The sequence below is a fragment of the Panulirus ornatus genome, chromosome 19, assembly GCF_036320965.1.
Source record: "Panulirus ornatus isolate Po-2019 chromosome 19, ASM3632096v1, whole genome shotgun sequence".
NCBI lineage: Eukaryota > Metazoa > Arthropoda > Malacostraca > Decapoda > Palinuridae > Panulirus > Panulirus ornatus.
In genome coordinates, this window is record NC_092242.1 from 2,673,294 (window position 1) to 2,699,100 (window position 25,807).

The 25,807-nt window shown below is 43.7% G+C and overlaps 1 protein-coding gene across 2 annotated transcripts in view; it reads right to left on the minus strand.

The window, feature by feature from the left end:
- Window positions 1-2,933: 2,933 nt before the first annotated feature.
- LOC139755316 (uncharacterized) overlaps window positions 2,934-25,807 on the minus strand; it is a 30,167-nt gene continuing 7,293 nt past the window's right edge. Inside the window, exons 1-4 of one of the 2 annotated variants that reach the window (XM_071673445.1) lie at window positions 24,266-24,591; window positions 22,095-22,217; window positions 4,645-4,946; window positions 2,934-3,760 (exon numbers count right to left, since the gene is read on the minus strand). In XM_071673445.1, the coding sequence (XP_071529546.1) occupies window positions 3,077-3,760; window positions 4,645-4,946; window positions 22,095-22,217; window positions 24,266-24,452 (1,296 nt within the window). In that variant the 5' untranslated portion in view covers window positions 24,453-24,591 and the 3' untranslated portion in view covers window positions 2,934-3,076. Of the gene's footprint in view, window positions 3,761-4,644; window positions 4,947-22,094; window positions 22,218-24,265; window positions 24,592-25,807 lie in introns of those variants that run through there. The other variant, XM_071673447.1, reaches the window with a different exon arrangement.

Below are 25,807 nucleotides of genomic sequence, written 5' to 3' on the forward strand. Positions count from 1 at the left end.
CAATGGAAGGTCTGTGGTACTTGGCTGTGGTTGTAGTGCATTACACATGACAAAATTGATGCAAGGAAATGAAGCCATTTCTTAATTTGCTGATGTGGGCAGCAGTGAACAAGTATGAAGAATATTTTTAATCGTGGATTATTAAATTAATCCACAACATGGCATTGTACATTCCTCCATATAATTACAAACAATAATCTCTCACAACTAGAACACGGTAATCACCTGATAAACAATTTATAATCTGCAATAAAGATATGACTCTGAATGGAGTAGCCAGCTGTTGGCAGCTTCTGTACCTGTGAGCCAAGCAGGGACTCGAAGTAGGTGGGGCTTGTCGAAAAGATAAACAAAGTGTCGAAGATGCTGAGGGTAGAGATTATTATGGATGACGTGGGGAAGATGCAGCTTGCTTTTGATCAACTTTAACTTTCATCTCCTTGCCTTTACTGTTTATTGATACTGTCTGTCGTTGGCAAATTGGTGATTAAATATAGAATAGATGCACTCTATACATTTGTGATGATATTCTCAGTTTTTTGTTCAGTCTTTGTAAATGAGATTACTCTATACATATACGTCTTAGGCTATTGTATGATGTGAGAACAGTGGCAAGGTGTAAATTTCAGAAGCCTTTGAAATGGTAGCTCTGGTAAAGTGTGTATCCTAAAAGCCATTGGGAAAGGAAAATTTTTTTCACTTTTTACATACACAGTGCTTGACACACATTCATAGAAGATTACTGTAAAGTTTCAGATATCTTTCCTATACATTTCAGTTGTAAAGCTTGCTACATTTCTGTCTTGTTCTTATGATGAAAAAAGGAGGACTAGATACAGTATTTAGTATTATGGTAAATCTAATAAAAGAACATACCCTGTTTCTCTTTGATACGTTATGTATACCAACGAGATCATAAGTACAATGCAAAGAGTCAATAACAAACAGAAAAATGGACTAAAAACATGATTTGACCATTAAGGAAAACACTATGCTCAAACTTACTGCAATGTGTCCTGTCAAGGAAGGCTTCTTGTTTAGTGTTTTTGATTTTTTGCTCTTTCTCTCTAAGTATCATGAATCTCTTTTCATTAACTACACTACTATACAACATCCACTAATATTATCATTATCTTTGTTTTTCATGATATGTACAGATAGAGGTTTCATTGATTCGAGAGTGATTTTTTCATACTGTTTCTTATGCACTGATGCCACAGTAAGTAATGATACATGTATGAATAAGACATTCTATAAATGTTTCATATGTAATGAAGATGATTTCAATAATTTTTTGTGTACTACTGTTTCTTTCACATGGTTAGACATCTAAAGACACCCACATATGCCCAAACATATATATATATATATATGTGTGTGAACGAATGTGGCCTTTGTTGTCTTTTCCTAGCGCTACATCGCGCACGTGCAGCGGGAGGGGGGTTGTTATTTCATGTGTGACAGGGTGGCGATGTGAGTAAATAAAGGCAGACTATGAATTAAGTACAAGTGTATATATGTATATGTCTTTGTGTGTATATATATGTATACATTGAGATGTATAGGTATGTATATTTGCGTGTGTGGATATGTATGTATATACATGTGTATGTGGGTGGGTTGGGCCATTCTTTCGTCTACTTCCTTGCACTACCTCACTAACGCGGGAGACAGTGACAAAGTAAAATAAATAAATTAATATATATATATATATTATCCCTGGGGATAGGGGAGAAAGAATACTTCCCACGTATTCCCTGCGTGTCGTAGAAGGAACAGAGAATTGGGCCAGGTGAGGGTATTCCCTCAAAGGCCCAGTCCTCTGTTCTTAATGCTACCTCGCTAACGCGGGAAATGGCGAATAGTTTAAAAGAAAGAAAAAGATATATATACACACACAAATACACACCACCGGGCACACACACATACATAGTTTTAAACATGAAAATTAATTGCCCAAATCCCTTCATATATCTAAAGGCTTATGATAGATTGATATAAGGAGCATTACACTAGGGCAGATGAAAAGAAGGCAATACAACATAAGGCTTTATTTTATACATAGACTCTGCTACGACACACCAGCATGCAGATACACTAACACACTAGTAAAAGGGGTCCCTAGTAGGCCAACCAACATTAATATAAATATCACAGGGCAAATCAAAGGAACATCAAGACACCTGAACATCTCTCTGGGTAAGAAGCAGAAAGAGGAAGAGATCTCTGGTGCATCTTGAAGACTATCAGGATGAACCACACTTTATTCTGTCAACTTATTGCTTGGGTACTGTAGTTTATGTCTTTGTAGGAAATTGACCAATTAGTCCTTAGTCATTCTCCCTCTCAAATCTAAGAACAAGTAGCATAAACATATTTGAAAACTGTTGATTTCACCTCTCGTGCATTTTAGTATTCAACATCCAACAGGATTTGAAGCATTCACTAGCAGTGGTTCATTCCTTTTGTTATCACTCAAAAGCATCTTCTCCAGCTTCTTGTTGGTCTGTTTATGTACTGGAAAGAGTTTCACGAAACATAGTCATTTGATCTGTAACACTGCGGTAGGAACACTTTGTTTAGATTGTTTTGGTTTGTCTTGAGCATCACAAGGATTTTGCACTGTTCACACTATAGCAACAGACCTTGGACAGTATTATCAGGCTTCACTGCATCTCGCATTACCCTTTTGATCATAATATCTCGGTCATAACAATATGGAAAATACAGCTATATTTTTATCAGCCCTAATATAAGCACTTGAGATATGAAAAATAGTTTTGTATATTTTTTCAGAAGTTGAAGTTTCCTCATGAAATGTCATTTTATTTTTCAATTCCTGATGGATATGCCAGCTTGCCATTAAGAACTTGCTAGCATTAAGTGTATGGTAGTGCGGTCCCTTTTCTCTGACCGCAAATCACCAGGAACACATGGGCAGTTGAGGCATCCTCTCACAACCCATTTCAAAAATGTCACCTGGAGTCCTCTCTTCCTCTCCTGTAGTTTACCAAAGTTGAATGGATGCAGTAAAGTAAAGGTCTTAACAGCTGGTAATGGAGCAAGGCTGAACAGTTTACGGATCATCCCTGTAAGGTTGGAAGAGCGAAGGGGCTGAGTTTGTTTTATGTGGAGGGGATCCAGGCCGCCCTAGTGACCCCCCGGAGGTGGTGTGGGTGGTGGCAGGTGCGGGATTGTTGCTGACGCTGCTGTTGGCGGTAGGCGATGAGGTGGTGATGGGCGTGGTGTCTAACGTGGGCGTGAGGGCATGGGACAGAGGCAGGGTGGGGTAGAGCAGACCACATACACAAGAATCACCACCAACTTTTGGAGAGTCTCGCAATGGGCACGTAGCTAGGTGACCGCCTAATAATGGGCGTGGTGATACGGGTGTGGGTGTGAGGGGGGAAGAAGGAAGGGCAGTGGGCACCTCATGTGGGCGCAACTCCCCAGGTCTGAGGTAGGGAGAAGAGAGCAGACCCGGGTGAGGGCGTGGGTATGGGGCGAAGCGGGTCAGTGTTGGTGTGGGGGAGGGGACACTGTAGCCCAGGGCCGGGGCACCTCCAGCCTGGGCAGCTGCGGCAGCAGCAGCAGCGGCCCAGGGAGAGGCAGGGGCAAGGGATGGCGGCAGGTAAGGAGGGTAGGCACCCGTGGCAGCGGCAGCATGTAGGAGGTAGGCAGCGAGGGTGGGGTCAGCGTAGGGCCAGGCCAGGGCCAGCCGCTGCCGCTTGTCCTTCATCCGTCGGTTCTGGAACCACACCTGCCGGGACACACCTGTTAACACCAGTACCTTACCTACTGAGACACACCTATTAACACCAGTACCACACCTGTTAACTTCCTGGCTTCCAATACTACCACCTGCTTGCAACAGCTCGTATGTTATCAGCTGCTAAAACCACAGTACTCTATGTAACATAATCACGCTACACCAGTCAGTCAAATAAAAAAAAGAACATCTGTCCGTGATCACGAACAGTCTCAAAAAGATTTTCAGAATGTGGATTATTGCATGATGGATACAGTCCATCTCATGAGAAGAGACCTCGTCAACTAATACATTTTAGCTGTCATCATAAAGTTGTAAATACATCATTGAAATTGTGTATCAAATGACTCCCAGGAAAAAAACTGGGTAGGTCAAAATAAAGTACATCTAGCTTTTGAAAAAGAAAAATACTGGTAGAATACCCCGTTTATGCAGATGCCTAAGAACTTGAGCTCGACCAACTTGACATAGCGTATAAACTTTCATCTTACCAAAGTTTAAAACTACCTCTGCCAAGGAATGTAATGAACTCATCATGAGAAACTGCAAGGTGTGTTAGTATGTAAGTACATGAAAGAATCTGATTATAAAAACAATCTAATGTTTCGGTAGAGCAGCAAAATGTTTCTTGCTTTGACAGAGCCGTAAAGAAGTTTACCATTATATTTATCGTTTTATAACTTGAATAATGGACAAAGTGACGTATGTATAAGACCATGTGATGTTTTATGGAAAACGAGTCTTTATTCCTCTACCTGTTGATCCTGAAGGTAATGGGGGAGAGGGTTAGTATCAGAGGGGAAGGACAGGGTCGTGGCACTAGTGCAGGGGGGGAGAGGGATAGAACAGTGGCATCATCGTCGGTGTGTACTGACCTTGATGGTGGACTCCGGCAGGTTGAGCTCCTGGGCCAATTCGCAGCGCCTCGGGCGACTCACGTAGTTCTCCTTGTAGAACTCTTTCTCCAGGCGGGCGATCTGTTCCCTTGTGAAAGCCGTTCTGTACCGCCGGATCTCTGCCGCTGCTTGGCTTGTTGGAGGCGGCTGCGGCGGCGTCGTCGTCGTCTGCTGCTGCTGTTGCTGCTGTGGCGGCTGCTGGTGCTGTTGCGTGGCTGGTTGTAAGCCCCCGCCAGACCCTGAGATGGCGGGGCCCTTACTGGATAAGTCCTCGTCTCCACCTTTAAGAAGGAAAGAAATCTTAACACCCATACCCAACACCAGCTTATTCTACATTCTAGTGCATTACTGAAAATACACCGACCTCAAATAATGCAGTTACTCATCTTTCCCGCAATGATCATGAAATATACTGGCTCTGTGCTCATCCGATATTAAGACAGATAAGATGTATTTACCTTAGAATAACGATATCCACAAAAAAAACCTTCATTTCGTATAACAGAACTTATTCAACTACCAACGTGCTAGGAATAAAAAGATACACGACTAGTGAATCCGGAGTTTAAAACTTTACATGAGTATATTTAAAAATTGTAGAAGAAAATAATGAATCTGGTTCTGGTAAAAGAAAGAACCTCTTGTTAACTACTGATTGATTTATTAAAGCGCTTGTCCTCTCGTTGGTGGTGTGTGTTTGCCTCGACTACGTTGGGCTCATATCTTCTTGTGTATATTACACCAAAAAGAAATACGTATTCAGTAAATTGAAATATCACAAAAGATGGGAGGAACACGGTTGTCTCCACCTTAAAGTGATTTTTTTCATTCTTGGTATTACTAAAAGACGTGCAGTGAAGCTGAGGACAGTGACTTAAATCAATCTATATCGTGTTCATACAGTCACTATATGTATCGTTTCGTTTCTTTACGGTAATATATCATTAGTATTCCCATGTAAGAAAAAGAACAGTTTATCTATTTCATTGAAAGAGTCGATGGACATTCGAAATTGCCTTTTCCTTTTTCATCTTCAATTTCATAAAGGAACTGCTGTATTTTCAGGGATCTCAGTCAGGGAAGATTCTGTACAACGCTTTTCCTGCAGGACCAATGGATAGTCCTGCAGGACCAGTGGATACTCCAGCAGGAGTAGTGGATACTCCTGTAGGACTAGTGGATGGTCTTGCAGGACCATTCAGTAGTTTTGTGGTTTGATAAACGTAACTCGCTGAAAAGTTTATGTAAAATTATCATCTTATTTCACTCTGATTTTGTGTGCGAATATTCCTATGTAGGATATGTTCTGCTTCACCTCGTCTTGCGGGAGGCACTTCTCTGAGGGGGACATTCCTCTGCGGGAGACGCTGCAGGAGGCAGTCCTCCGTTGGAGACACTGCGAAAGGCACTCTTCTGCATGCGGAACTCCTCTGCAGGAGGCTCCCATCTGGCCTTTCATGGACTAGGTCGACGACCGCCGTCGTAAGGAGTCATCTTTGAACTATCGAAAGCTTACCCGCCTCTGAGTGCCTTGGATTCGTTTGCACTTAGCGCGGAGTGCCTTGCTTTGATTGGCAATCAATTCTTACATGGATTACCAACAAACGTGCCAAATGTAACGTACGTTGAAGAATGAGTCAACATTAGATATGCAAAACAAAATGACAATCATAAAGGTGATATGATTCTAATATAGAATAGCCTTAAAAAATAAAACGACATAAAATGCTAACAAATGAAGTTTAACACCACTAAGAGCACAAACAGATAAATGAACAAGAGATACGATAAAGAAACGACCAGGATTTGACTGGAAGAAGATCAGCAGAAGTTATAGATGATTTCCCTGGGTTGATGATCTCTGAGAGGCGGTCGGAGCAGCCACCACCACCCCGGCTCAGCCGTGACGGAAGACGCGGGTTGTTGGAGCAGACGTGGGAGTTGCAACCAGGTGCTGGCTCACAGCGAGGGGATGGTATGTAATGGGGGTAGGTGCCGATGGTGGTGGCAGGGTCAGAAGTGGTGGCAGTGCTGGTAGTGGTGGCAGGCCTGGTGGTAGTAGTGGTGGCAGGCCGCCCCGCCAGACACAACAGCAGGCCCGTGTCACAACAGGCCCCGGCCCGGGCTTTGATCACCGTCTTATCTACTGAGCCAATTGCGGCCTCGTGAACCGCTCTCAGATTTGTTTACAAACACTCAATTAACGAACCTCTCCCGGGGTTCGCTTCCTCCCTTTGGAATTCCAATATTATTTGCATCATATGACATGTAATTGATTCTGAGGCTAATGGGCTTCTTCCATTATAGGGGTCCTTAAATGATGCCCTAATGGACAAGGTGTTGCACACTTTAATTTCATTAGAAAATATGAAGGAAAGTTTCGCGTGGTTTGCATGGATTAAGCAGTGAAACATTCTGACCGATACGTATGAGCAGATTGGTCGAGCCCGAAATATATCTATTGCCTGAACTCATCCTCATGGTCAGCAGCGATGCTTATATTAGCTGCGAAACAAACTTACTAATTTGTAAAGTTTACTGAGGATTACAAGGCAGATATACATAGGGTATCATGAAACTTCTCAGTTAACAAATGAGAATTGTATCTCTTTGAAAAGAACTTTCATGTTTCTTGATCGCTTGTGTCTTTAGGCTTCAAGACGATTGAGAATTCCATAAATATTTACTTATTCTTCCCAGTCGTGTATATGGCATTTTGCTGGACGTTTATTTGGTTCTCTAATGAAAAAACGAATTTGGTTAGTGAGTTGTGTCGATGGCATCACTTGGCCAATATTGATTCAGATCCTCATTCCATGTTAGTCTCTTGGTTTTGACTTGTTTAACATTTTTCACACTTCTGCCAATATTGGTTAATGGTAACAACCCATCTTGCTCCTCAGTTCGATGTTGATATAGTTGCCATATCCACATTCTGACCAATCATGGGTACGTTTTGATGTGCTGGTACAGTTTCCATGACCAATCATGGGTACGTTTTGATGAAGCACCTTTGGTGTGTTCGTTTTTTCAAGAGAATTGTACCGCCAGCGCCTACACTGTAAACACCACAAAACAGCACGAACGATTAGTGACTAAACCAGTCGGTTCATACGTAGGAGAAACAGCCCAGAAATTGTGGCAGGGACTTGAAGACAACGATGATACAAACTACAGGCAAATCCGAGATCTAGACAACAGTACAAACATGGAACATGCTTGGTTCATTCGAAGCCTCAGAGCACTCGGGGAGGCTCCAGCCATCCATCGATGTACACAATGAACGATGTTTAGCTTAGCTTAATAAACCCTCTTGTACCTAAAAATATAACACACATACACGTCCCCGGCCTGCCGGGGGTATATGAACGAGGCATCAAAAACACGTTTTCAGATAATCGCCCACATACATCAATAAGCTTTCACCATACACCACCTGTACACACTTTAGTCTCTAACATTTCAAATTATCCCTTCCCCTGCCCCGCCTCTTCTTCCTTTCCTCTAACTTTCTGAGAGAAAAAAAAAAGACCGACAGGCATTTCCGCTATTTCCACCGACACCAATTCCTGCCATCACTGATTTGTAAAATGATGCTGATACCTTCTGCCACCATTCACATGAGCAGTGGCACCACTCCAGCTACCACTAGCTTGTCCACTGAACCTTCTCCTACTACCACAAACTTGTCCATCGACACCACCTCCTGCTGCTATTAACTTCTCCATTAACACCACTTCCTGCCACCATTAACTCGCTCACTGGCACCATCTCCTGTCACCTATAACTTGTCCTTGATACCGCCTTCTTCTACCATCAACTTGCCCACTGACACCAATCTCCTGCCACCACTAATTTGTACTGTTGCTTCCTCTACAGAAACAATGGATTGTATTTCTATCATCACCTCAAGCTGGTGTTGTCAGTGATATAGACCCTCGCTTACTGCTGATGATTAATGTCGGACCAGGACTGCCAACAGTAACTGATGACTGTGACAACACTGTTTGATAATGTCGAAGTTGTTGTCTTCATGTGAGGGCTTCACCCACCTGCCGATCGAGGGCCAACGACCTTCCCAGACAAACAGACATCTGGAGACTCGCAGTCGTGAGCATCACACTAATGGCCTCATAATGGAGCCTGACTGGCCAATCAGTACAAGGATCACATGAAATCACAGCAGACCCTAAATCGAACCCAATCAAAGTTTTTCTTCTCTCTCTTTCCTTTGGTATTCGATGCATCCGGTCTTTCCAATCACAGTCCAACAGGACAGACGCGGAGAATCTGTGGAGAGGCTGGGGTGATGTCTGGGACCATTGTGTTAAGCGGGACATAATGGCGCGACTCCTCTCTGGTATCTTAAGTGGCGAGGAGGCATTTGATGGTCGCTCACACTGTGTGCACCACGCTGTTTGCTCGCCTTCCTTGAGCTGCATAAGTGTGATTTCCCTCGAGTTAAGTATGACAGAAAGCTGGATGCAAAGACTACATGCATCTCGACTCTAAAATCTCGTGTGCTTTAGCACTATGATCCATAAAATAAGTGTTTTTATAAGTTTAGAACTGAATACTATGTCAACCCTCGAGACATAGTGGTCAGATTCCCCACGGGTTTACACAGGAAGGACGAACCTACGAGCGAGTGTGGGATGCCACTAGTTGGCCCTCTCCCTCGGCGTGATATTTGACAGAACAGGTGTGGCGGTGTCAGGGACGTGATGTACACCCGAACACAATTAGCTGTGTTGGAGGAGCTCAGCCTCGGACGACACCATCTCACTCAAGCTGGGGATGAGAGAGAGCGCGTGCCTCCCAGCTGACAGATATTTGTATAAGCTTTTAAATCCTGCCATAATTGCGCCGCTCACCTGTGGGAATAAGTTATTAGGGAGTCGAGTGGTACGGGAGTCGCGTTGAGGGAACTTGTGTCGTAACTCTGTTGGCCCACCCCGCTCCCTGGGTCCGGTGTCCATATGAGTACTGTGTGAGTAACGGTGGCGGTGCTTCCTGTGTCATAATTCTCTGCGAGTATCGCTACACGGCGCTAGTTATGGTGCAGCTTCCTGACGATGGTATAACAGTCCCGAGAAACGCAAGGTCGATCCTGCAGACGGGCAGGACCAGTCAGTTGCGTAGAAGACATCTTCAAGGATGTTTGTTTCAACTCCCTGAGCACGACGGTACGACCCTTGAGCACGACGGTACGACCCTTGAGCACGACGGTACGACCCTTGAGCACGACGGTATGACCCTTGAGCACGATGGTACGACCCTTGCGCACGACGGTACCATCCTTGAGCACGACGGTACGAGCCTTGAGCACGAAGCTACGACCCTTAGGTATGATGCTCTTTAAGGTCAAATCAAAGGTTCGTGCGCCAGACCCAAGGGTTCTACCATGTTCAAGGTGTAAGTCTTATCATGATGATCCTGTCACCCAGAGGGTATGTCCGTACGTCCATATTTTGGATGTTTCGCCGACCAGTTCATCATACAAATATGTTATTTCACAATTACACTCCTAGTCAGATGAATGGGTTACTTGGTAGTTAATTTTTCCTTTTAGTTCAGTAGATGATTAGTCTGTAAAATAGCCAATTATCCTGTCGACCAGTTATCCTGTCGACCAGTTATCCTGTCCAAAAGTAAAACAGTTAGTTTTTCATTTCGTCAGATAAACACTCAAAGGAAGTAGTGTGCGATACACCTGAATTAGTTAAGATGATATCTATTACCAGATAAGCCTTAACGAGTCTGTTAGAAAAATCTACCGAGCTGAAATCCGCCAGTCTAAGATCGTCCACTCTAAGGTACACCAGTCTGACATATGCTTGTTCAAAATCCCCCAATTCATCCAGGATACAATACACCAGTCTAAGATCCGCCAGTCTGAACTACTCCAGTCTACCATACAGCCAGTCTCAACTCCTCCAGTCTAGCATTTACTATTCAGAATCTACCGGTCTGATAACCACCTGAGGTAATACAACAAAAATTCCACAAGTCTAAAATTCTATTGTCTAAATCCCCAAGTCTAAAATTCGATGGTCCAAAGATCCACGTCTAGAATATCCACGTCTAAAATATCCTGCAGTCTACAATCCATCAAGAGTATTGTATCTTTGTGGTCAACTTTAATGAAAACTTATGACCGTAAGATAAGATTATCTTGGACAAGGACGTGGCCAGGAAAACCATCAAGAAAAAATACAGCAAATAGAAAAAAGATAATAATGGACAATAACAATATTTGTACTGCTAGTCTACTACTACTTCTAATGATAATGATTATAATGAGTGATAATGAATGATGATGATTATGATAGTAATAATAACAATAATGATAATGATAATAATGGTAATGATAATAACAATGATTATAATAATGATAATGATAATAGTAATAATGATGATAATAATAGTAATAATGATAATAATGATAATAATAACTCATGAGGAAAGGTTAGAGAGGGAAGGAGGAAGAGAGAGAACAAGAGACTGTGATAATAATAATGATGTTTCGCTGTACTGATAAGGGTGAAGAGCCTTCCCTGGCCCAACACCCCTGCAGGAGCAGGGACACATGAGTGCCTCGCCCGGCCCTCTGGCCCTCTGGTCTCCAACATAGACTAAACACGTCTGCTTTATTATCATGTCTCCATCTATACAGATTAGGAATTCAGGATAATATTACTGTCCTCCCGCAGATAACCTCTTCATAAACCATCGAGTCTTATCTGGCTTTCTTATGCACTCCATCCTCCACGTATCCCTCTCCTTTTGATTTACTATCCTGTCTCTATCTGTGCAGATCAGGAGTTCAGGATATGATTACTGTCCTCCAGTAGATAACCTCCTCATAGACGACGTATTGCTATCTGCCTTTGGTCCGTACTCCCATGTATACTTGTATGTCCCAAGTACGCTATTTTTCTGTACACAAAATCTGTGAATCTAGTTTGCATCCAAGTACATAGAAGTAGTGGTAATTATATGTCCACGATGGGGAAGTTTTGACATACGGCGGACGTAGAGATGGTGGGCAGTGAAGACGTCAATAGTCTGTGTTGGTTAATATGAGAAGAGGAAGAGGGACAGGAGATGGAGGAGGTGGAGGAGGAAGGACAGGACATAGAAGAGGAGGAGGTGAGAAGGGTGTGAGGAAGCCACAAGTCACAGTGGTGGGGGCGGCGTCGGCATCTTCAAGCAATGAGCGTCCGGGCGTGTAAGATGGTGTTGTGTAAGGCGAGCCGACTGCATGATGATAAGTGGAGGGTCGGTCATTCGATCTCCCCCTGCAGTCCTCCCAGCTCCTCCCCCACATAGAACCTCTCCCTCATCCCCCCCTACCCCCATCCTCCTCTCCTCCCTTCCTCCCTGTCTACCAAATGACGTCGATAATATAACTCACGATACATATTTCTTTTATTCACTATAGAGGGGTAGAAATGACCAGATGTAGAGTCGTGAGGTTAATGTGATGAAGACCTAACACCAACATGGGTTTAATTGTCTCAAGAGACCGGGTCATAAAACACTGGGATAACGTACCATCAGATATGGCTACGACGAGGATGATCAACACATGCAGAACGCGACGAGACAAATATTTTAGTGATGTTGATCATCAGTAAGTGCCCGGACTGATGAAGAATGATAAGCAAAGTTTCTCAACTTTTCTCTTTAAAGAGGAGCAAGTCTACCTTCCTCATAGTACCCGGAGGCTGTGTTTTGCTTATCCCATGTCCTCTCCTCCCCTCTCTCTCCTCTTTCTGTAAATCTTCTTTTCACCTACCTCCCACACTTCATCTCTCCATCACTCTCTCTTCCCTACTTTTATCATCGTCTATCTCGTGCTGGTATGTCTCCCTGTACACTTCTCTCTTGTCCTCCATCCCTCTTTTCGCCCTATGACTGAGTTCGTCTTTTTCTCCCTTCCTTCTACCCTATTGACACCACTCCCTCTCTCCCTCCCCCTGGTACACACACACACACACACACACACACACACACACACACACACACACTTGGATCTGAAGGACCCGTGCTATCAGAGTGCTCATTGCTTCAGAAGGGTGGTGTGTCTCATATAATTCGCTCTGATGATGACCTTTACACGCTCCATCACTCACACTATAATGCCTCCACGTCTTTAAGAGCTTCACCTATGGACTAAAAAACCGGCTTCTTCATATGAGGTTTTCATCCATCAAAGACTTCAAAGCTGCACTCTCTTGCTGGATGTAACCCAGATAACTTCGTTAGTTAAACAAGAAATAACAAAATAATAAGAACATTGTATTCGTCTTTAAAAGAAATATTAGTTGTCGCAGACCAGCAATATTAGTAATGATAATGATGATCATGATAATAGTAATGATAATGATGATCATAGTGATAGTATTAATAATAATGATATAATGATAAATAATGATAATAGTGATTAATGATGCGTATTGAGAAAGGGGGAGGTGTGTAGAGAACGTAAACACACGTATATATCAAGATTTTTTCCGACGTTTCTTCAAACATTTCATCAACACAGCTCCAGTTTATTAGAGCAATAGAGGCACTTGGATATAATAAACATATCTGTAAGGTCGTTCCATTAGGGTAAAGGAACGCTAATAATTTTGTAAAGTATTATAGATTATTAAATAACGTTTCCAGTGCTCATCCCAAACTTTGAAACACAGTTTTCATGAGATTTATGATACTGATAAACTTTGTCTTATTTTTGTTTTTATGAATCTAAAATAATGTATTGTTCTAAATCCTTAAGGGATTTCTTAATTCATAAATTCTCAACTGAGTTCCGCTGCGTATTTTTTTTAAACAAAGGTAAACACAAAGAGTTTACGATCTCCTCACTGTAAAACACTCGATTCATGTCCTATTACTCTTATAATTCATGTCTTACTGTTCCTATAATTCAGCTCTTATTATTCCTATTATTTACACGTTACTTCACCCAGACTTTCGTCAGCAAGACAGTCTTTATCTTGTCTCTTCTTCCTCTTCGTTATTCGATGAATATCTAAAATGTATTGTCGATGCGAATGTGTTTGTCAATGTGGGATTTGTTGAATATATTGTGGTGGAGGAGAGGCAGGACCTATGAGCACATGATCGATGGAGTGTGAGGCTGGGATAAACATAGTTCCTGGTGACTGCTGACCGAGTGGTTACGAAGTAACTCGGGTTGGAGAGGAGGATCATGTCATTACCCAAAACTGGTCACCGAGCATGTTGAGGTGGGGTGATACTGGAAGTGCTATCACATCATAGTGGAGGGGCTGGGTGTTGTTTGTCTCTGAGACCGGTGATTTCTTCTATGTTGCTGGGTAGTCTGTAGTCTCTGGGTGACGAACATAAATTTTTTGTAGAGTTTACAGGATTCTTTTGTCTTGTACGAAGCTAATGACAGAGGTTGTCCCGTGGGCATCTGTTTGTGGAACTTGTATTGATGACAGATGTGGTGGGTAGATGTCAGGTGTGTGTCGTATGGGTTATGTCGAGTGGGAGCGGTTGATCACTGAGGTTGATTTGAGGGTTCGGGTTGGATTCGGGTCTGTCAGGGGTTAAGACGGTGAGTGTGGCTTTCTATGGAGATGCAGTCATTTTGTTTTGTTTGAACTAGTGTTCTACTTGCGTGATCGAGCGCTGAATGATTAGTGTTGCTTGTGTAGTGCTGGGATGCTGTAATGTAATAACGAGATCGTCTATATATTAAGACAATATTCCCATTGGTTTGTGAGGGAGGAAAGGAGCTCCCCTAGTAGGAGACTGAAGAGGGTTGGAGGAAGTTCAGCCACCTGGGAGACTCCAGTGTAGGGCTTGAGAATTTTAGAAGCGTGTCCTTTGTAAATGAATCTAGCTTAGTGGAGGACAATAAAACTGGGCAATGTTTTCCCGTCATTTCAATAGAAAATATTGCCCAGTAACTTCTGTGTGAGGGCATGTCGAAGGACACACTGTCGATGCTTTACTAACGTTTATTAACAAGAGTACTGAGCAGAAGACGGGGGTCTGTTGTTGGTTAAAGTCAACCAGAATGTGTTGTATGAGACGTGTGTGTTGTGTGGTAGGTGGAGTGTTTGGGGTCTAGAGCCATGCTGGGGAGGCGAGAGTGGGATGTTTTGTTCAGTCTGTGTTCCCACTCACTCCACACTCAGTCTGTGTCCCCTCTCACTCCACACTCAGGTCTGTGTCCCCTCTCACTCCACACTCAGTCTGTGTCCCCTCTCACTCCACACTCAGGCCTGTGTCCCCTCTCACTCCACACTCAGGCCTATCTTTCACATTTCTTCCACCATCACAAACGGCCTAGAAAGGACCCTGTGGTGTGTTGTTGCCGCTTGCTTACCTCCCCTCATGAATTCCTTCTGTATAATATTAGTGATCGAAAAATATCTACAACATCCCCACACAAAAAGATGGAAGACATTTCAGTCATATTCCTCACGATGATGTCAAGAGCATGAGTGAAAGTGGAGAGAGAGAGAGAGAGAGAGAGAGAGAGAGAGAGAGAGAGAGAGAGAGAGAGAGAGAGAGAGAGAGAGAGAGAGAGAGAGAGAGACCATGAAGGCCAGCCTCACATGATGAACAAGTCATCATTATGATCACAGACAAAGTTTGAGAGTGGGATCCACGGAGGGACCACAGCAACAATATCATGCACCACAGCGTGACAGATGCTGTGGTACGATAACAGCAGGGCGGTGCAGCAGCCAGCACAGCAGGGCGGTGCAGCTGCCACCACAGCAGGGCGGTGCAGCTGCCACCACAGCAGGGCGGTGCAGCAGCCACCACAGCAGGGCGGTGCAGCTGCCACCACAACAGGGCGGTGCAGCTGCCACCACAGCAGGGCGGTGCAGCTGCCACCACAGCAGGGCGGTGCAGCGCTGTGAGTGTGTGCAGGAAACTCTCGCCTGAGAGAATAGAGTGACACAACACGTTAGCGACGCTGAGGCTCAGGTTTCATATCAATTATTATAATGATAACAGCCTTAGCGCACGGATTTTAACGGTGGAAGGATAATGTCGTCCCACTTTTTCACATTTTCGGTATACATTACGTATGTATGTATGTATGTATATATATATATATATATATATATATATATATATATATATATATATATATATATATATATCAAGACTGGTTTACTTATGATTATCTACTCTTGACCACAAATGTACAAATATTCATGTATTCATGTGTAAGAATCATTGTGTACATAGAGAACGTTGTATAAATTTCATCCTAACTGCTCATCCCTTGCCCCGGTGGAGCCTCCTCGTGGTATCTGGCAATCCAGTCATTATCTGTCGTGTCAGAAATAACAAGCAACAGCCGAGTGTACTTTAGAATCATATATTAGGATGATAATCCTGTCTTCCTAACATTTATGGTTGAGTAGTGCGTTGGCGTAGGGGGTAAGGAGAGGCGGGCGAACAGCTTGGTCAGGTGGAACTGCTAGATGGAAAGAATCAGATATTTATGAAGACACAGACATCGCACTGACGACCTTACTGAGGGAGGTGTGGGTGGGGTGTGTTAAGAGGCGGTGAAGACGATGTCAAGTTTGTGTTGACGCAGATTTAATGTAGGCATTAAACCCCGTAGAGCAAGGAATTTCCTTTTTCCTTTTCTTCTTTCAGTTCTTTGTTATGACTGTTTATGAGAGAGACAGAGAGACTCTACAGTGAGGAATGCTATATGTGGTGTTGATAGCCACACATAGTGTAGGCTCCACAGAGATGCTGACCAGCTGGTGTACATAGCACCTCATACTATGCCACTCTACGTTTTTCTGTAATCATCTGGAACTGTTTTGAAACTGGTTTATAGACTTCCAGTCACATGGTCAGAGGATGACTATAGGAAGGGACCAAGAGGTAAAGGTAAATGCTATAAACCAAAGCTCTTTGACTAGTAGCACACTCAGTCTGACCTGGTCAGTAAGACAGACGCAGATGTCTGCAATTACTGGGTCCTGATAGACAGAGAGGACGGTGGTCGACCCTGTCAAAGCCACCTCTGCTACAGTGAGCCAAGGACTGAGTGATCAAGGTAAGCTGCAGAACGCCCTCCACGATGATCTACGATCATTCAATAATCGCGAGGTAAATTCTCAGTAAAGACTCCTTCTATTCCAAGGGTAAGAGGAACACTACGAATGATAAACGAAAATTGAAAAGATGAGAACATCAGAGATTTTCTTCCTGCATTTTAAAGGAACTCTGCTGTATTTCAAGACGTCAAATGTCAACAAAACTTTTAAGTCTTATATTGAATGAGAAGACTCTCTCTCTCTCTCTCTCTCTCTCTCTCTCTCTCTCTCTCTCTCTCTCTCTCTCTCTCTCCGGTATGTATGTGAACTGAGTCTAACAGGATTCGATCTTCAGATTCTGAAAACCAAGGAATAATCTCAAGCTTTTTCGTTTCTCACTCGCGTCTCTCAGATCAGAAATACCCAGTTTCTACCTCCTGAGATCATGCCCTCATTCCGATCACTTCATCCTCCAGCACATTCCTGCTGGTTACAGATACAAATTCTATTCAAATAACATTCTTTTTTTCTTCGCCTTACAGGTGAATCCTCTCATCAAAGTCATTTTAGCAATAACAGATCGTAAACTGAACCACGTTGTGCCTCACCTGAAGGAGGTGTTGTCTCCACCCCAAACCAATTAGCCACCTTTATGTAAATGTTTACCTGTGGCCTAAGTGGACCTTGACTTGCTGCACTCTGTCCAACAGAGGTTTATACATTTCCCTCCCTGATGTACGAGTTACTCCTGGGAATAATGGGGTGCATTTAAATATTTAGCTTTTTTCCCAAGGTGTATTCTATTTGTTTGTGAAAGATTTATTCTATGAACAAGTTGTATATATCATTACGTTCAGTAAAGAAAAAAGTTTCTCTATATGTTCTAAGTCTGGCAATTCATCTTTGTTGTTGTATGGTAAGTCTTGAGATGATGAATGTTCAGGTATAAGAAACTCTGAAATTTCAGAAGCATTCTGACCTTCTTATTCTTGGGAAAAGTTTCTTCTAATACTTTCTGATACTGGAAGACACGCCATATGGTTATCAATTTTCCGGTTTAGACATTTGGTTAGCTTTAACTAGATCTAGCATTGCTTGGCGTGAATTAGGCAGGTTAAGCCTCGTTAGACTTAGTGATTCTAAGATTACTTAATTCCATAACTGAACATCACCTATGTTGTGTCTCCATGGCTCCCGGCAGCACCAGTGGCCACCACCTTTGGTTCTCGTGATATGAAAATGCGAAGTTTTATAAGTAAACAGGCTTTATGGCTGCGTCACTTGGGCCAGGAATGAAACACCACTATTGATGATGTGGAGCACCACATACATAATGAACGAAACCTCGACTTTTCCATCATAGTACAACTTTTTCATGCGTTGAACGGATGGAGGAGTGTGTACATGGTCAAGAAAATGTTTTGATAACATTTCATCCGAGATTGGTCGAGCGATTACGTATCACTTGCCTCTTGTCCCTGTGTGAGGTGTCGGATCGAGCCCATACCAGAGCATGGACACATGGGAGATCACATCCCCCAGCCTGTGATGGTAGGACGCATGACAACCCACACGTTTCCTATCATTCTCATGTGTGATGAGGTCAGGATATCATTGCTCCTTAACCACTCCGACCTCCATAAGCCTGTTTGGGACAGGAAGAGGGGACAATGTCCCACTACTGTCCACAATCTGTCCCACTACTGTCTACATATACTGCATATTTATGTGTTGGATGCACTACATGTGTTAAGTTGGGAATACTGCATCAGCTTCTAAGGAGACGGTGTAGCCCGTGAGCGAGACATTATAATGTTCCTATAATCAACGTTTGATACTTTCCACAAACTTAAAGTTACCGATCCATGACGTCACCAGGAAAGAAAGTAAATCGTTTTATGCTGACAAGGAAGATAACTGGACTAGTGGAATAAATCGTGAATGAAATAGGTAAATAGGTCAGTATCTTTAAAGATGTGGTTTCATGTACGGGTGGTCTTTGTATAAAGGAAAACATAAGAGTTAAATACGTACCATCTGTGCAACATTTCCTTTGGTCTTCCGAAGGTATTGTCAAACAGGAAATTCAATTTAAGAGAATAAATATAAGATGTGAAGCTTACGTGCTACAACGACTGAGCTGAGGAAACACACACATACACACACACACACACACACACACACACACACACACACACACCTGCCCAATGTGTCTCAGTAATCACCACAAGAGCTAACTCTCTCTCTCTCTCTCTCTCTCTCTCTCTCTCTCTCTCTCTCTCTCTCTCTCTCTCTCTCTCTCTCTCTCTCCTTTCGGGGCGAGAATTGTTTTTCCTTGAGTCTCCCATTAATATACTTGATGAGGGAGGGACGTCCTCCCACTCATAAACGACCATCATACCCTAAACCCAAACACAATAATTCCCCCGTCACTAGCATGGCCTCCTCCTCCTCCTCCCATGTTCTATTATAAATGTATAACAAAACGACAAAATATATGCCCGGGCAGGATGCAGCGGCGCCCCTCCTCCACCACGGGTGTCGGGCCGTGTGATGGCGCTGGCATCGCCCTCCCACTGGCGGCAGGAAGGACGAGTCGCGTCGTCGCAGCCGCCACCCTCAGTGTGTTTACATGAATTATGTTGTTGTTCTAAGAGGCGACTAATGTACCTTGATAAATGCATTCATGACTGCAGCAAGTAAGATGTTTTTAAAAGCTCTTCCCGGGCATGTTGGCCGCCCTCCAAGACCCTTCTGAAGCCGGGTTAATAGCGCGCCTCTCTCCGGCCGCGCGCCGGGCCGCTGCTTCTCTGGCGAGATATTTACTTCACAGATCACGTAAATGGATCATCAGACTCGTTTTCTCACTTACGTTACTTGATGGAAATAACCCACTGGTTAGTAGGGACAAATATTTGCAAACAAGTATTTGCTTCACCAAATATTTTGATTCGAAGCAGTAAGGGCAAGGTGAGCGTTCACAGCTCAGGGAGGGAGTTCTGTACAGAAGGCGAGGGCCGGGTTATCTGCCTTTCTCGTTTTGCAAGTTACTTAACTGAGCTGTGGCAAAAGAGGGTTGGCCTATGGCAACATGCAAGGGGACTATAACAACTGACCCTCTGACCAATTATATAAGAGTATGATGAGAAAAAAGAAAATAGTTATATTCTGTCGTCAAAGATTGAATACTGACAAACATGAACTTGCTTAGCGATGATGTAATCCCCGTGCTGGTGTGAATGTACTACATATGTACGAGTATGTAATATTACGTGGAAATATGATACCACTGGACCAAACATTCCTGGAATTCGATTCTATTCTTATAGTGTGTCACCGTCAGTAGGAGGATCAGGCGATGGGACTTCGATGACCACGTACAAGATCTATGATGAAGGGTTTTCTGGGTAATTCTTTTTACTGTCCGGATGGTGACGCACGCGATGCCTGTGTCTTGACCAGGGCTTTTCGTTATCGTACACCGCATCTCTGCCAGCTCTGCACTACCAGCCGTACGATATGCATGATGAGTTACGCTAAACTTTCTCATTTTCAAGTCCTAATGAGCACTTTCTCCTTACGTAATGAAAATTTAGTTTATCAGCTTTACTGTATTTTATTTCTCTCTCTCTCTCTCTCTCTCTCTCTCTCTCTCTCTCTCTCTCTCTCTCTCTCTCTCTCTCTCTCACACACACACACACACACACACACACACACACACACACACACACACTGCACCTAAGGAAGTACAGAGCTAGTACAGAAAGCCTAGAGGAAAGCAACACAAGAGGTACCAGAGTTAACAGAATAAAGTTTCGAAAAAGGATAGAGGCTTTAAATTTACCCAGCTTGGAAGAGAGAGGAGTAAGGGGTGACTTGGTCATAGTGTTTAAGCTTTAAAACTGGTCGATGAAGTGGACAACGAACAGTTACTCGAAAGATGTAGGGACGACATGACACGAAATCAAGCGAGAAGCGTTTAAGAAATATATAAAGAAAGAATGGAAGAGGATGACTGAGGACATGGATAATGCAGACTTGATACATAAGTGTAAGATGTTGTATGATGGTAGAGAACGTTTGGGAGATGGGGCCTCGCGAGTGTATATCCCCTCCTCCCCGTAGAGTACAATTGGTAATTACACACACGTTGAAAAAGAAACCTTCCTTCCCTTGGATGGAAGAGGTAATAAAGTCATACATACACAGGACCCACGCCCCTGGTAACCCTACCACGAGTTATCCTCCCCCTGCACGTGGCCTGTCGGGAGAAGGTAATGATATGGAAGACGAACTATACAACCTCTGATTATCAAGGTCGGTGTGTCGGACGGGGTTGTTCTGACCAGAGGGCAACACAGCCACGGCAGCAAAGACGTTTGCTAAAGCTGGCCTCTTAGCTCCTTGTAACGTGAGGCCTTACAGAGCAGGTCATCATAGGGTAAGGCTCTACAAAGCCATGCCTTACAGGATGAAGAGACCATCCTACTGCGAAAGTCCTTCTGTCCCCAGCAAAAGGGGACACAGACTGTACAACTTACCCCGCAGGTCCCCATTATTAACTCTACTCAAGAGCGTGGCCACTTGGTAGGCAGTCAGTGTTGTAGTTGAGGCTAGGAACATGAGACGCTCCAGCTCTTGATCGAACTCGTCTGGTTAGAAAATACTGCACAAAAGATAGGACGAAAAACGCGACTAAAATCACAAAACCAGAGCCAAATGGTGAGACAAGGAATCAATCTCTCTCTCTCTCTCTCTCTCTCTCTCTCTCTCTCTCTCTCTCTCTCTCTCTCTCTCTCTCTCTCCATTTGAATAAGATGTTTCTTTAAGTCTGCAGAAAGAAGGTATAAGTATTACTTATGAAGATCCTAAATTTTAGAAATGCTAGTGAGTAACTGACCTGGTGTAGAAATGTTTCTAGATTAGTAGGTGGAGACACAGAAAAATACTGACTATATAGTCCCTAGATGCTACAACACTAGCGAAAAATACATTCAAACTATAAATACTTCTAGATTTCTTGATGAAAACTATAGGGTTGACTTTGGTAGATGCTACATGTTGAAAAGGGTAGCAAGGAATAGTCACAGTCCAAGGCAGATTATGAATTAGAATTTGTTCATGACCTGGTAGGATTAGATCATGCTTTGGTAGAATCAGTTCATACACTGCTAGGATTAGTTAATGATCTGGGAGAATTAGTTCATGATCTGGTAGAATCAGTTCATAATCTGGTAGAATCAGTTCATGATCTGGTAGAATTAGCTCATGATCTGGTAGAATTAGTTCAAGGATTAATGGCATTAGTTCATGATCTAGCGGCGAGGGATAAGTATACCAAAAGCCTCTGAGTGGCTCAGAACTTACCGTGGCTATCGCAGAGGGCGGCAAGCGGCGGGGGCGGCGTGGGCGGTGAGGGCGAGGCTCTGCCACCCACGCCCGGGGTGGGCACCATGGGCGCTCCCGGAGACTCCGGTGACACGGGTCGGTCTGTGGGTGGACGGGGCGTTACAGACTTGTGGGCGTGGCCATGGGTCATAATGGGGGTGGGAGAATGGATGTGGTTCCAAGGGCGTGGTAGTGAGTCGAAGGCGTGTCAGTGGGCGTGACATTTGGCCAGGGGGTGTTCAGGTGTGTCAGAGAGTGTAAACGCGGAGGGCGTGGCTTTAGGTCGAGGGCGTGGTATTGGGTCTAGAGGTGTGGCTGTGAATCAGGGGGTGTGACAATAGGTCAGGGGGAGTGGCAGTAATTCAGGAGGCTTAGCAGTGGGTCAAGGGGGCGTGATAGTGAATAAGTGTGCATGACAGCAGCGCTAGGGAATAGCTGTGTGTCAGGGGCGTGGCAGTGAGTTACAGGGGTGTGGCCTTGGGTCAGTGGGTGTGTCAGTGTGCTAAGGCGTGTGACAGTAGACCAGGTGGGTATGACAATGGTTCAAGAGGCGTGGCAGTGGATCGGGGGCATGACTCTGGTAGAGGAGGCGTGGCTTTAGAAAAGAGGACATGGCCTTGGTGAAAAAGGCATGGCTTTAGAAGAGGGGGCGTGTTGGTGTTTCAGGAGGGCGTGTCAGGGTTTCCGGGGGTGTGCCAACGTCTCAGGGGGCGTGGAATCATAGTAAGCTAGAGGACGAATTTGCATTTTTAAAACCTATGAGAATAGATGTATCAGTAAACATATATAAGTGAAGAATAAAGAAATAAGAACAGAATTACGAAAGTCTTTCATGACCAGAGGTTACAGAGATGGTCAACACCTGCAGGTACATCCCAGACTCTACATATAAATCACCCAACATATCAGAGACTCCCCAGATACACAGAAAATCTCCACATGTATCCTAGGCCCGCCACACATATACCAGACTCAACATATATATTCCACATAGAATCTTTACTTATATCCTAGACTTTTTCACTCTCTCTCCACACACTCACATATATATATACACACACACACATATATATATATATATATATATATATATATATATATATATATATATATATATATATATATATCACTAATTGACTGATTTATTATGAAAAGGTAGGTGTTTCATGAAGGGTATTACCAATGGTATCAAGAATTGTTTTTGTGTAAACGACTCAAGACATCGTCTCATGATCAAGCCTCGCGGAAATTCTATTTCATCAATAAAATAACGATTATAATATTCTAAATAAAGATAAGATAAAAGTTAACAGGAAAGATTTCTCATCGATGTTTTTAGTTTATATTCAACTTTATTTGCATATCTTAGGTTCTGTTACTTCAGTGGTGTGATTTTAAGTTTCATCATAAATTAATATCTGCAGATCATAGTTTAGTTAATTCAGTTCTTCAAGACCTGATGATGATAACTTTCTCAAAACTTTGTTAAAACAATGTTCTGTTTATCACTAAGATAACTCTTACTACAACTAATATGTGATATACATATATATATATATATATATATATATATATATATATATATATATATATATATATATATATGATCCAGGACACATTTTGTGAGGGTTGTGCCTGTTCAAGGCAGCACTGCAGTCATGAGCGGGAAGTGACGGAAGGACGGACGGGTTGATGCTGAAGACACCATATGTTGCTTGTGTTCTTGCTGGCTGTTCTGTACAGTGTGACGATGAAACCTGAATATGGAGCCTTGGAAGACGTAGCATATGACTAGATGATCTTTGTAATCAGTAACAGATTAATACTCTGCCATAGGTACACTCAACTGATACTGAAAGGCTCTGAAAAAAAGATATCCTTTTCCTCAGTCATCGAAACTGCTTTATTTGTTGTTGAAAAATATTTAGCTTCTATGTTCGTGGATTAGACAAACCTTCGTGAAGCATCCTGGAGTTGGGAACTACTTTCCTACCGTCCAAATCTTATCTTTATCCAGATGTTAGAACCGCCATCAGGAGGCGTGCCTGGACTCGTCTTTCACCTCATCTCCCACTTGTGGTGTGAGAGACATAACACAAAGGGGTCGAGCCTGCACCAAACAATTCACTGTCGTCAGATAACTTGCCTACCTAGCGTGTCCATTCTGTGTGGGGCGGGCGGCTGGTGGTGTGAGCCCTGGAGGAAGGCTCGCCAGAGGCCCTCTGCCGTTGGGGGTGTCCTCTCCTCCAGCAGGGAAGCTGTGTCCTTGCCCAGGCCGCCTGTGCTCATGGAGAGCATCTTCAGGGGCGCCTCGCTTGAAATTAGATCCATCGTCATGCTGAGATCCGCCTGTGACGTCCTTGTCCGTAGGTGCTCGAAGGATTCCCAACGGCAGGACGTCCGCGACTGCAAGTTTCCACTGGAGCAAAGGCGCTTGACGAGGCACCTCGAGTTAACGGGTAGTTGCCTCGTTAAACATGATGATGTGAAGTGTTCACCAGCGGGTAAATAAAACTAGCAAAGGAGGCGTGTGAGCTGCACTGATCAGGGCGCGGGTGTTGGCACCGTCACACGAGCACCGCCCAATTTGTCGACTGATCTTCAGCATCATATGTCTTGCTTCTCTCGCATCCCGTCCCCCCTCGCGAGATGCCGTGCAGACCCGGCTGACTTAAAACTGTTCTTATTCGTCGACATATCTGTATCGGGATGGTGTTTTAAGTCGTGCATTTGACAGGGTTTGTGACTGTACTTTTTAAAAAATACTTTAGTATACAATAATCTTGCACATAGATTAATACTATTCTAATGTTAAATAAGTAACTGGCAGTTATTCCATTGGCAACGATTGGCCAAGAGAACCGTGAGATGCTGCAGCGAGATTGGTGGTCCGGTAGGAGAGGCGGACCCGAAGATTCTATACTAGATATACCAGTAACACAACTTTTGGCTTTAAAAACAGTGTGTTCTCTCACAAAACATGTAAAGTAATGGGAGGAAAATATTTCGAAAAGTACATGATGCTTTAGTCCATATAGATCGTGTAGGTTTTGGATCTTTTATAAGCAGTAGAGAAGCTGTTGTAAAATATACTACAGTGCAACTCATACACACGGGGCGGGGCGAGAGATAAGTGGCATTATTGACATTTTTACTACCCCCGTTTGGAATGCAATTTAGGAAGGAATTGGGCAATTTGGTAAGCCGCCTATCCGGTGTATGCCTAAGCGCCCGTGATGGAACAAAATGAGGGTGGGAAACCATATTTTCCTGTGGAACAAGACTGTGGCTCGGCGCGGGGCCGGTCCGGGAGGGTACGTGGGACGCCTCTCGCAGACCACCAGCCAGCCGCTCGCAGGTCGCCTTCTTCCTCAGACAACTCCAAGCTTGAGGAAATATCTGGGTGTGTTTAGCGAGATGTTGAGTTGCATCTTAACGTTGGGAACATTAACATAATCGATCCTTCACGACGGGGCTTTAACCATCGTGTCAAGATGGGGGTAAGTCTGGTGGAGGGAGGGAGGGAGGGAGAGAGAGTGTGTGTGTGTGCGCGTGTGTGTGTGTGTGTGGAAGGGACGGAAAAAGATGGAGAGTGATAGAAAGAGAAGGAGAGTTGATATTTAGTGTAAGGATGGACGACATGAGGAAGACTTCAATAGACGATGTTGGAGTCCACCTGTATGCACCTTCTT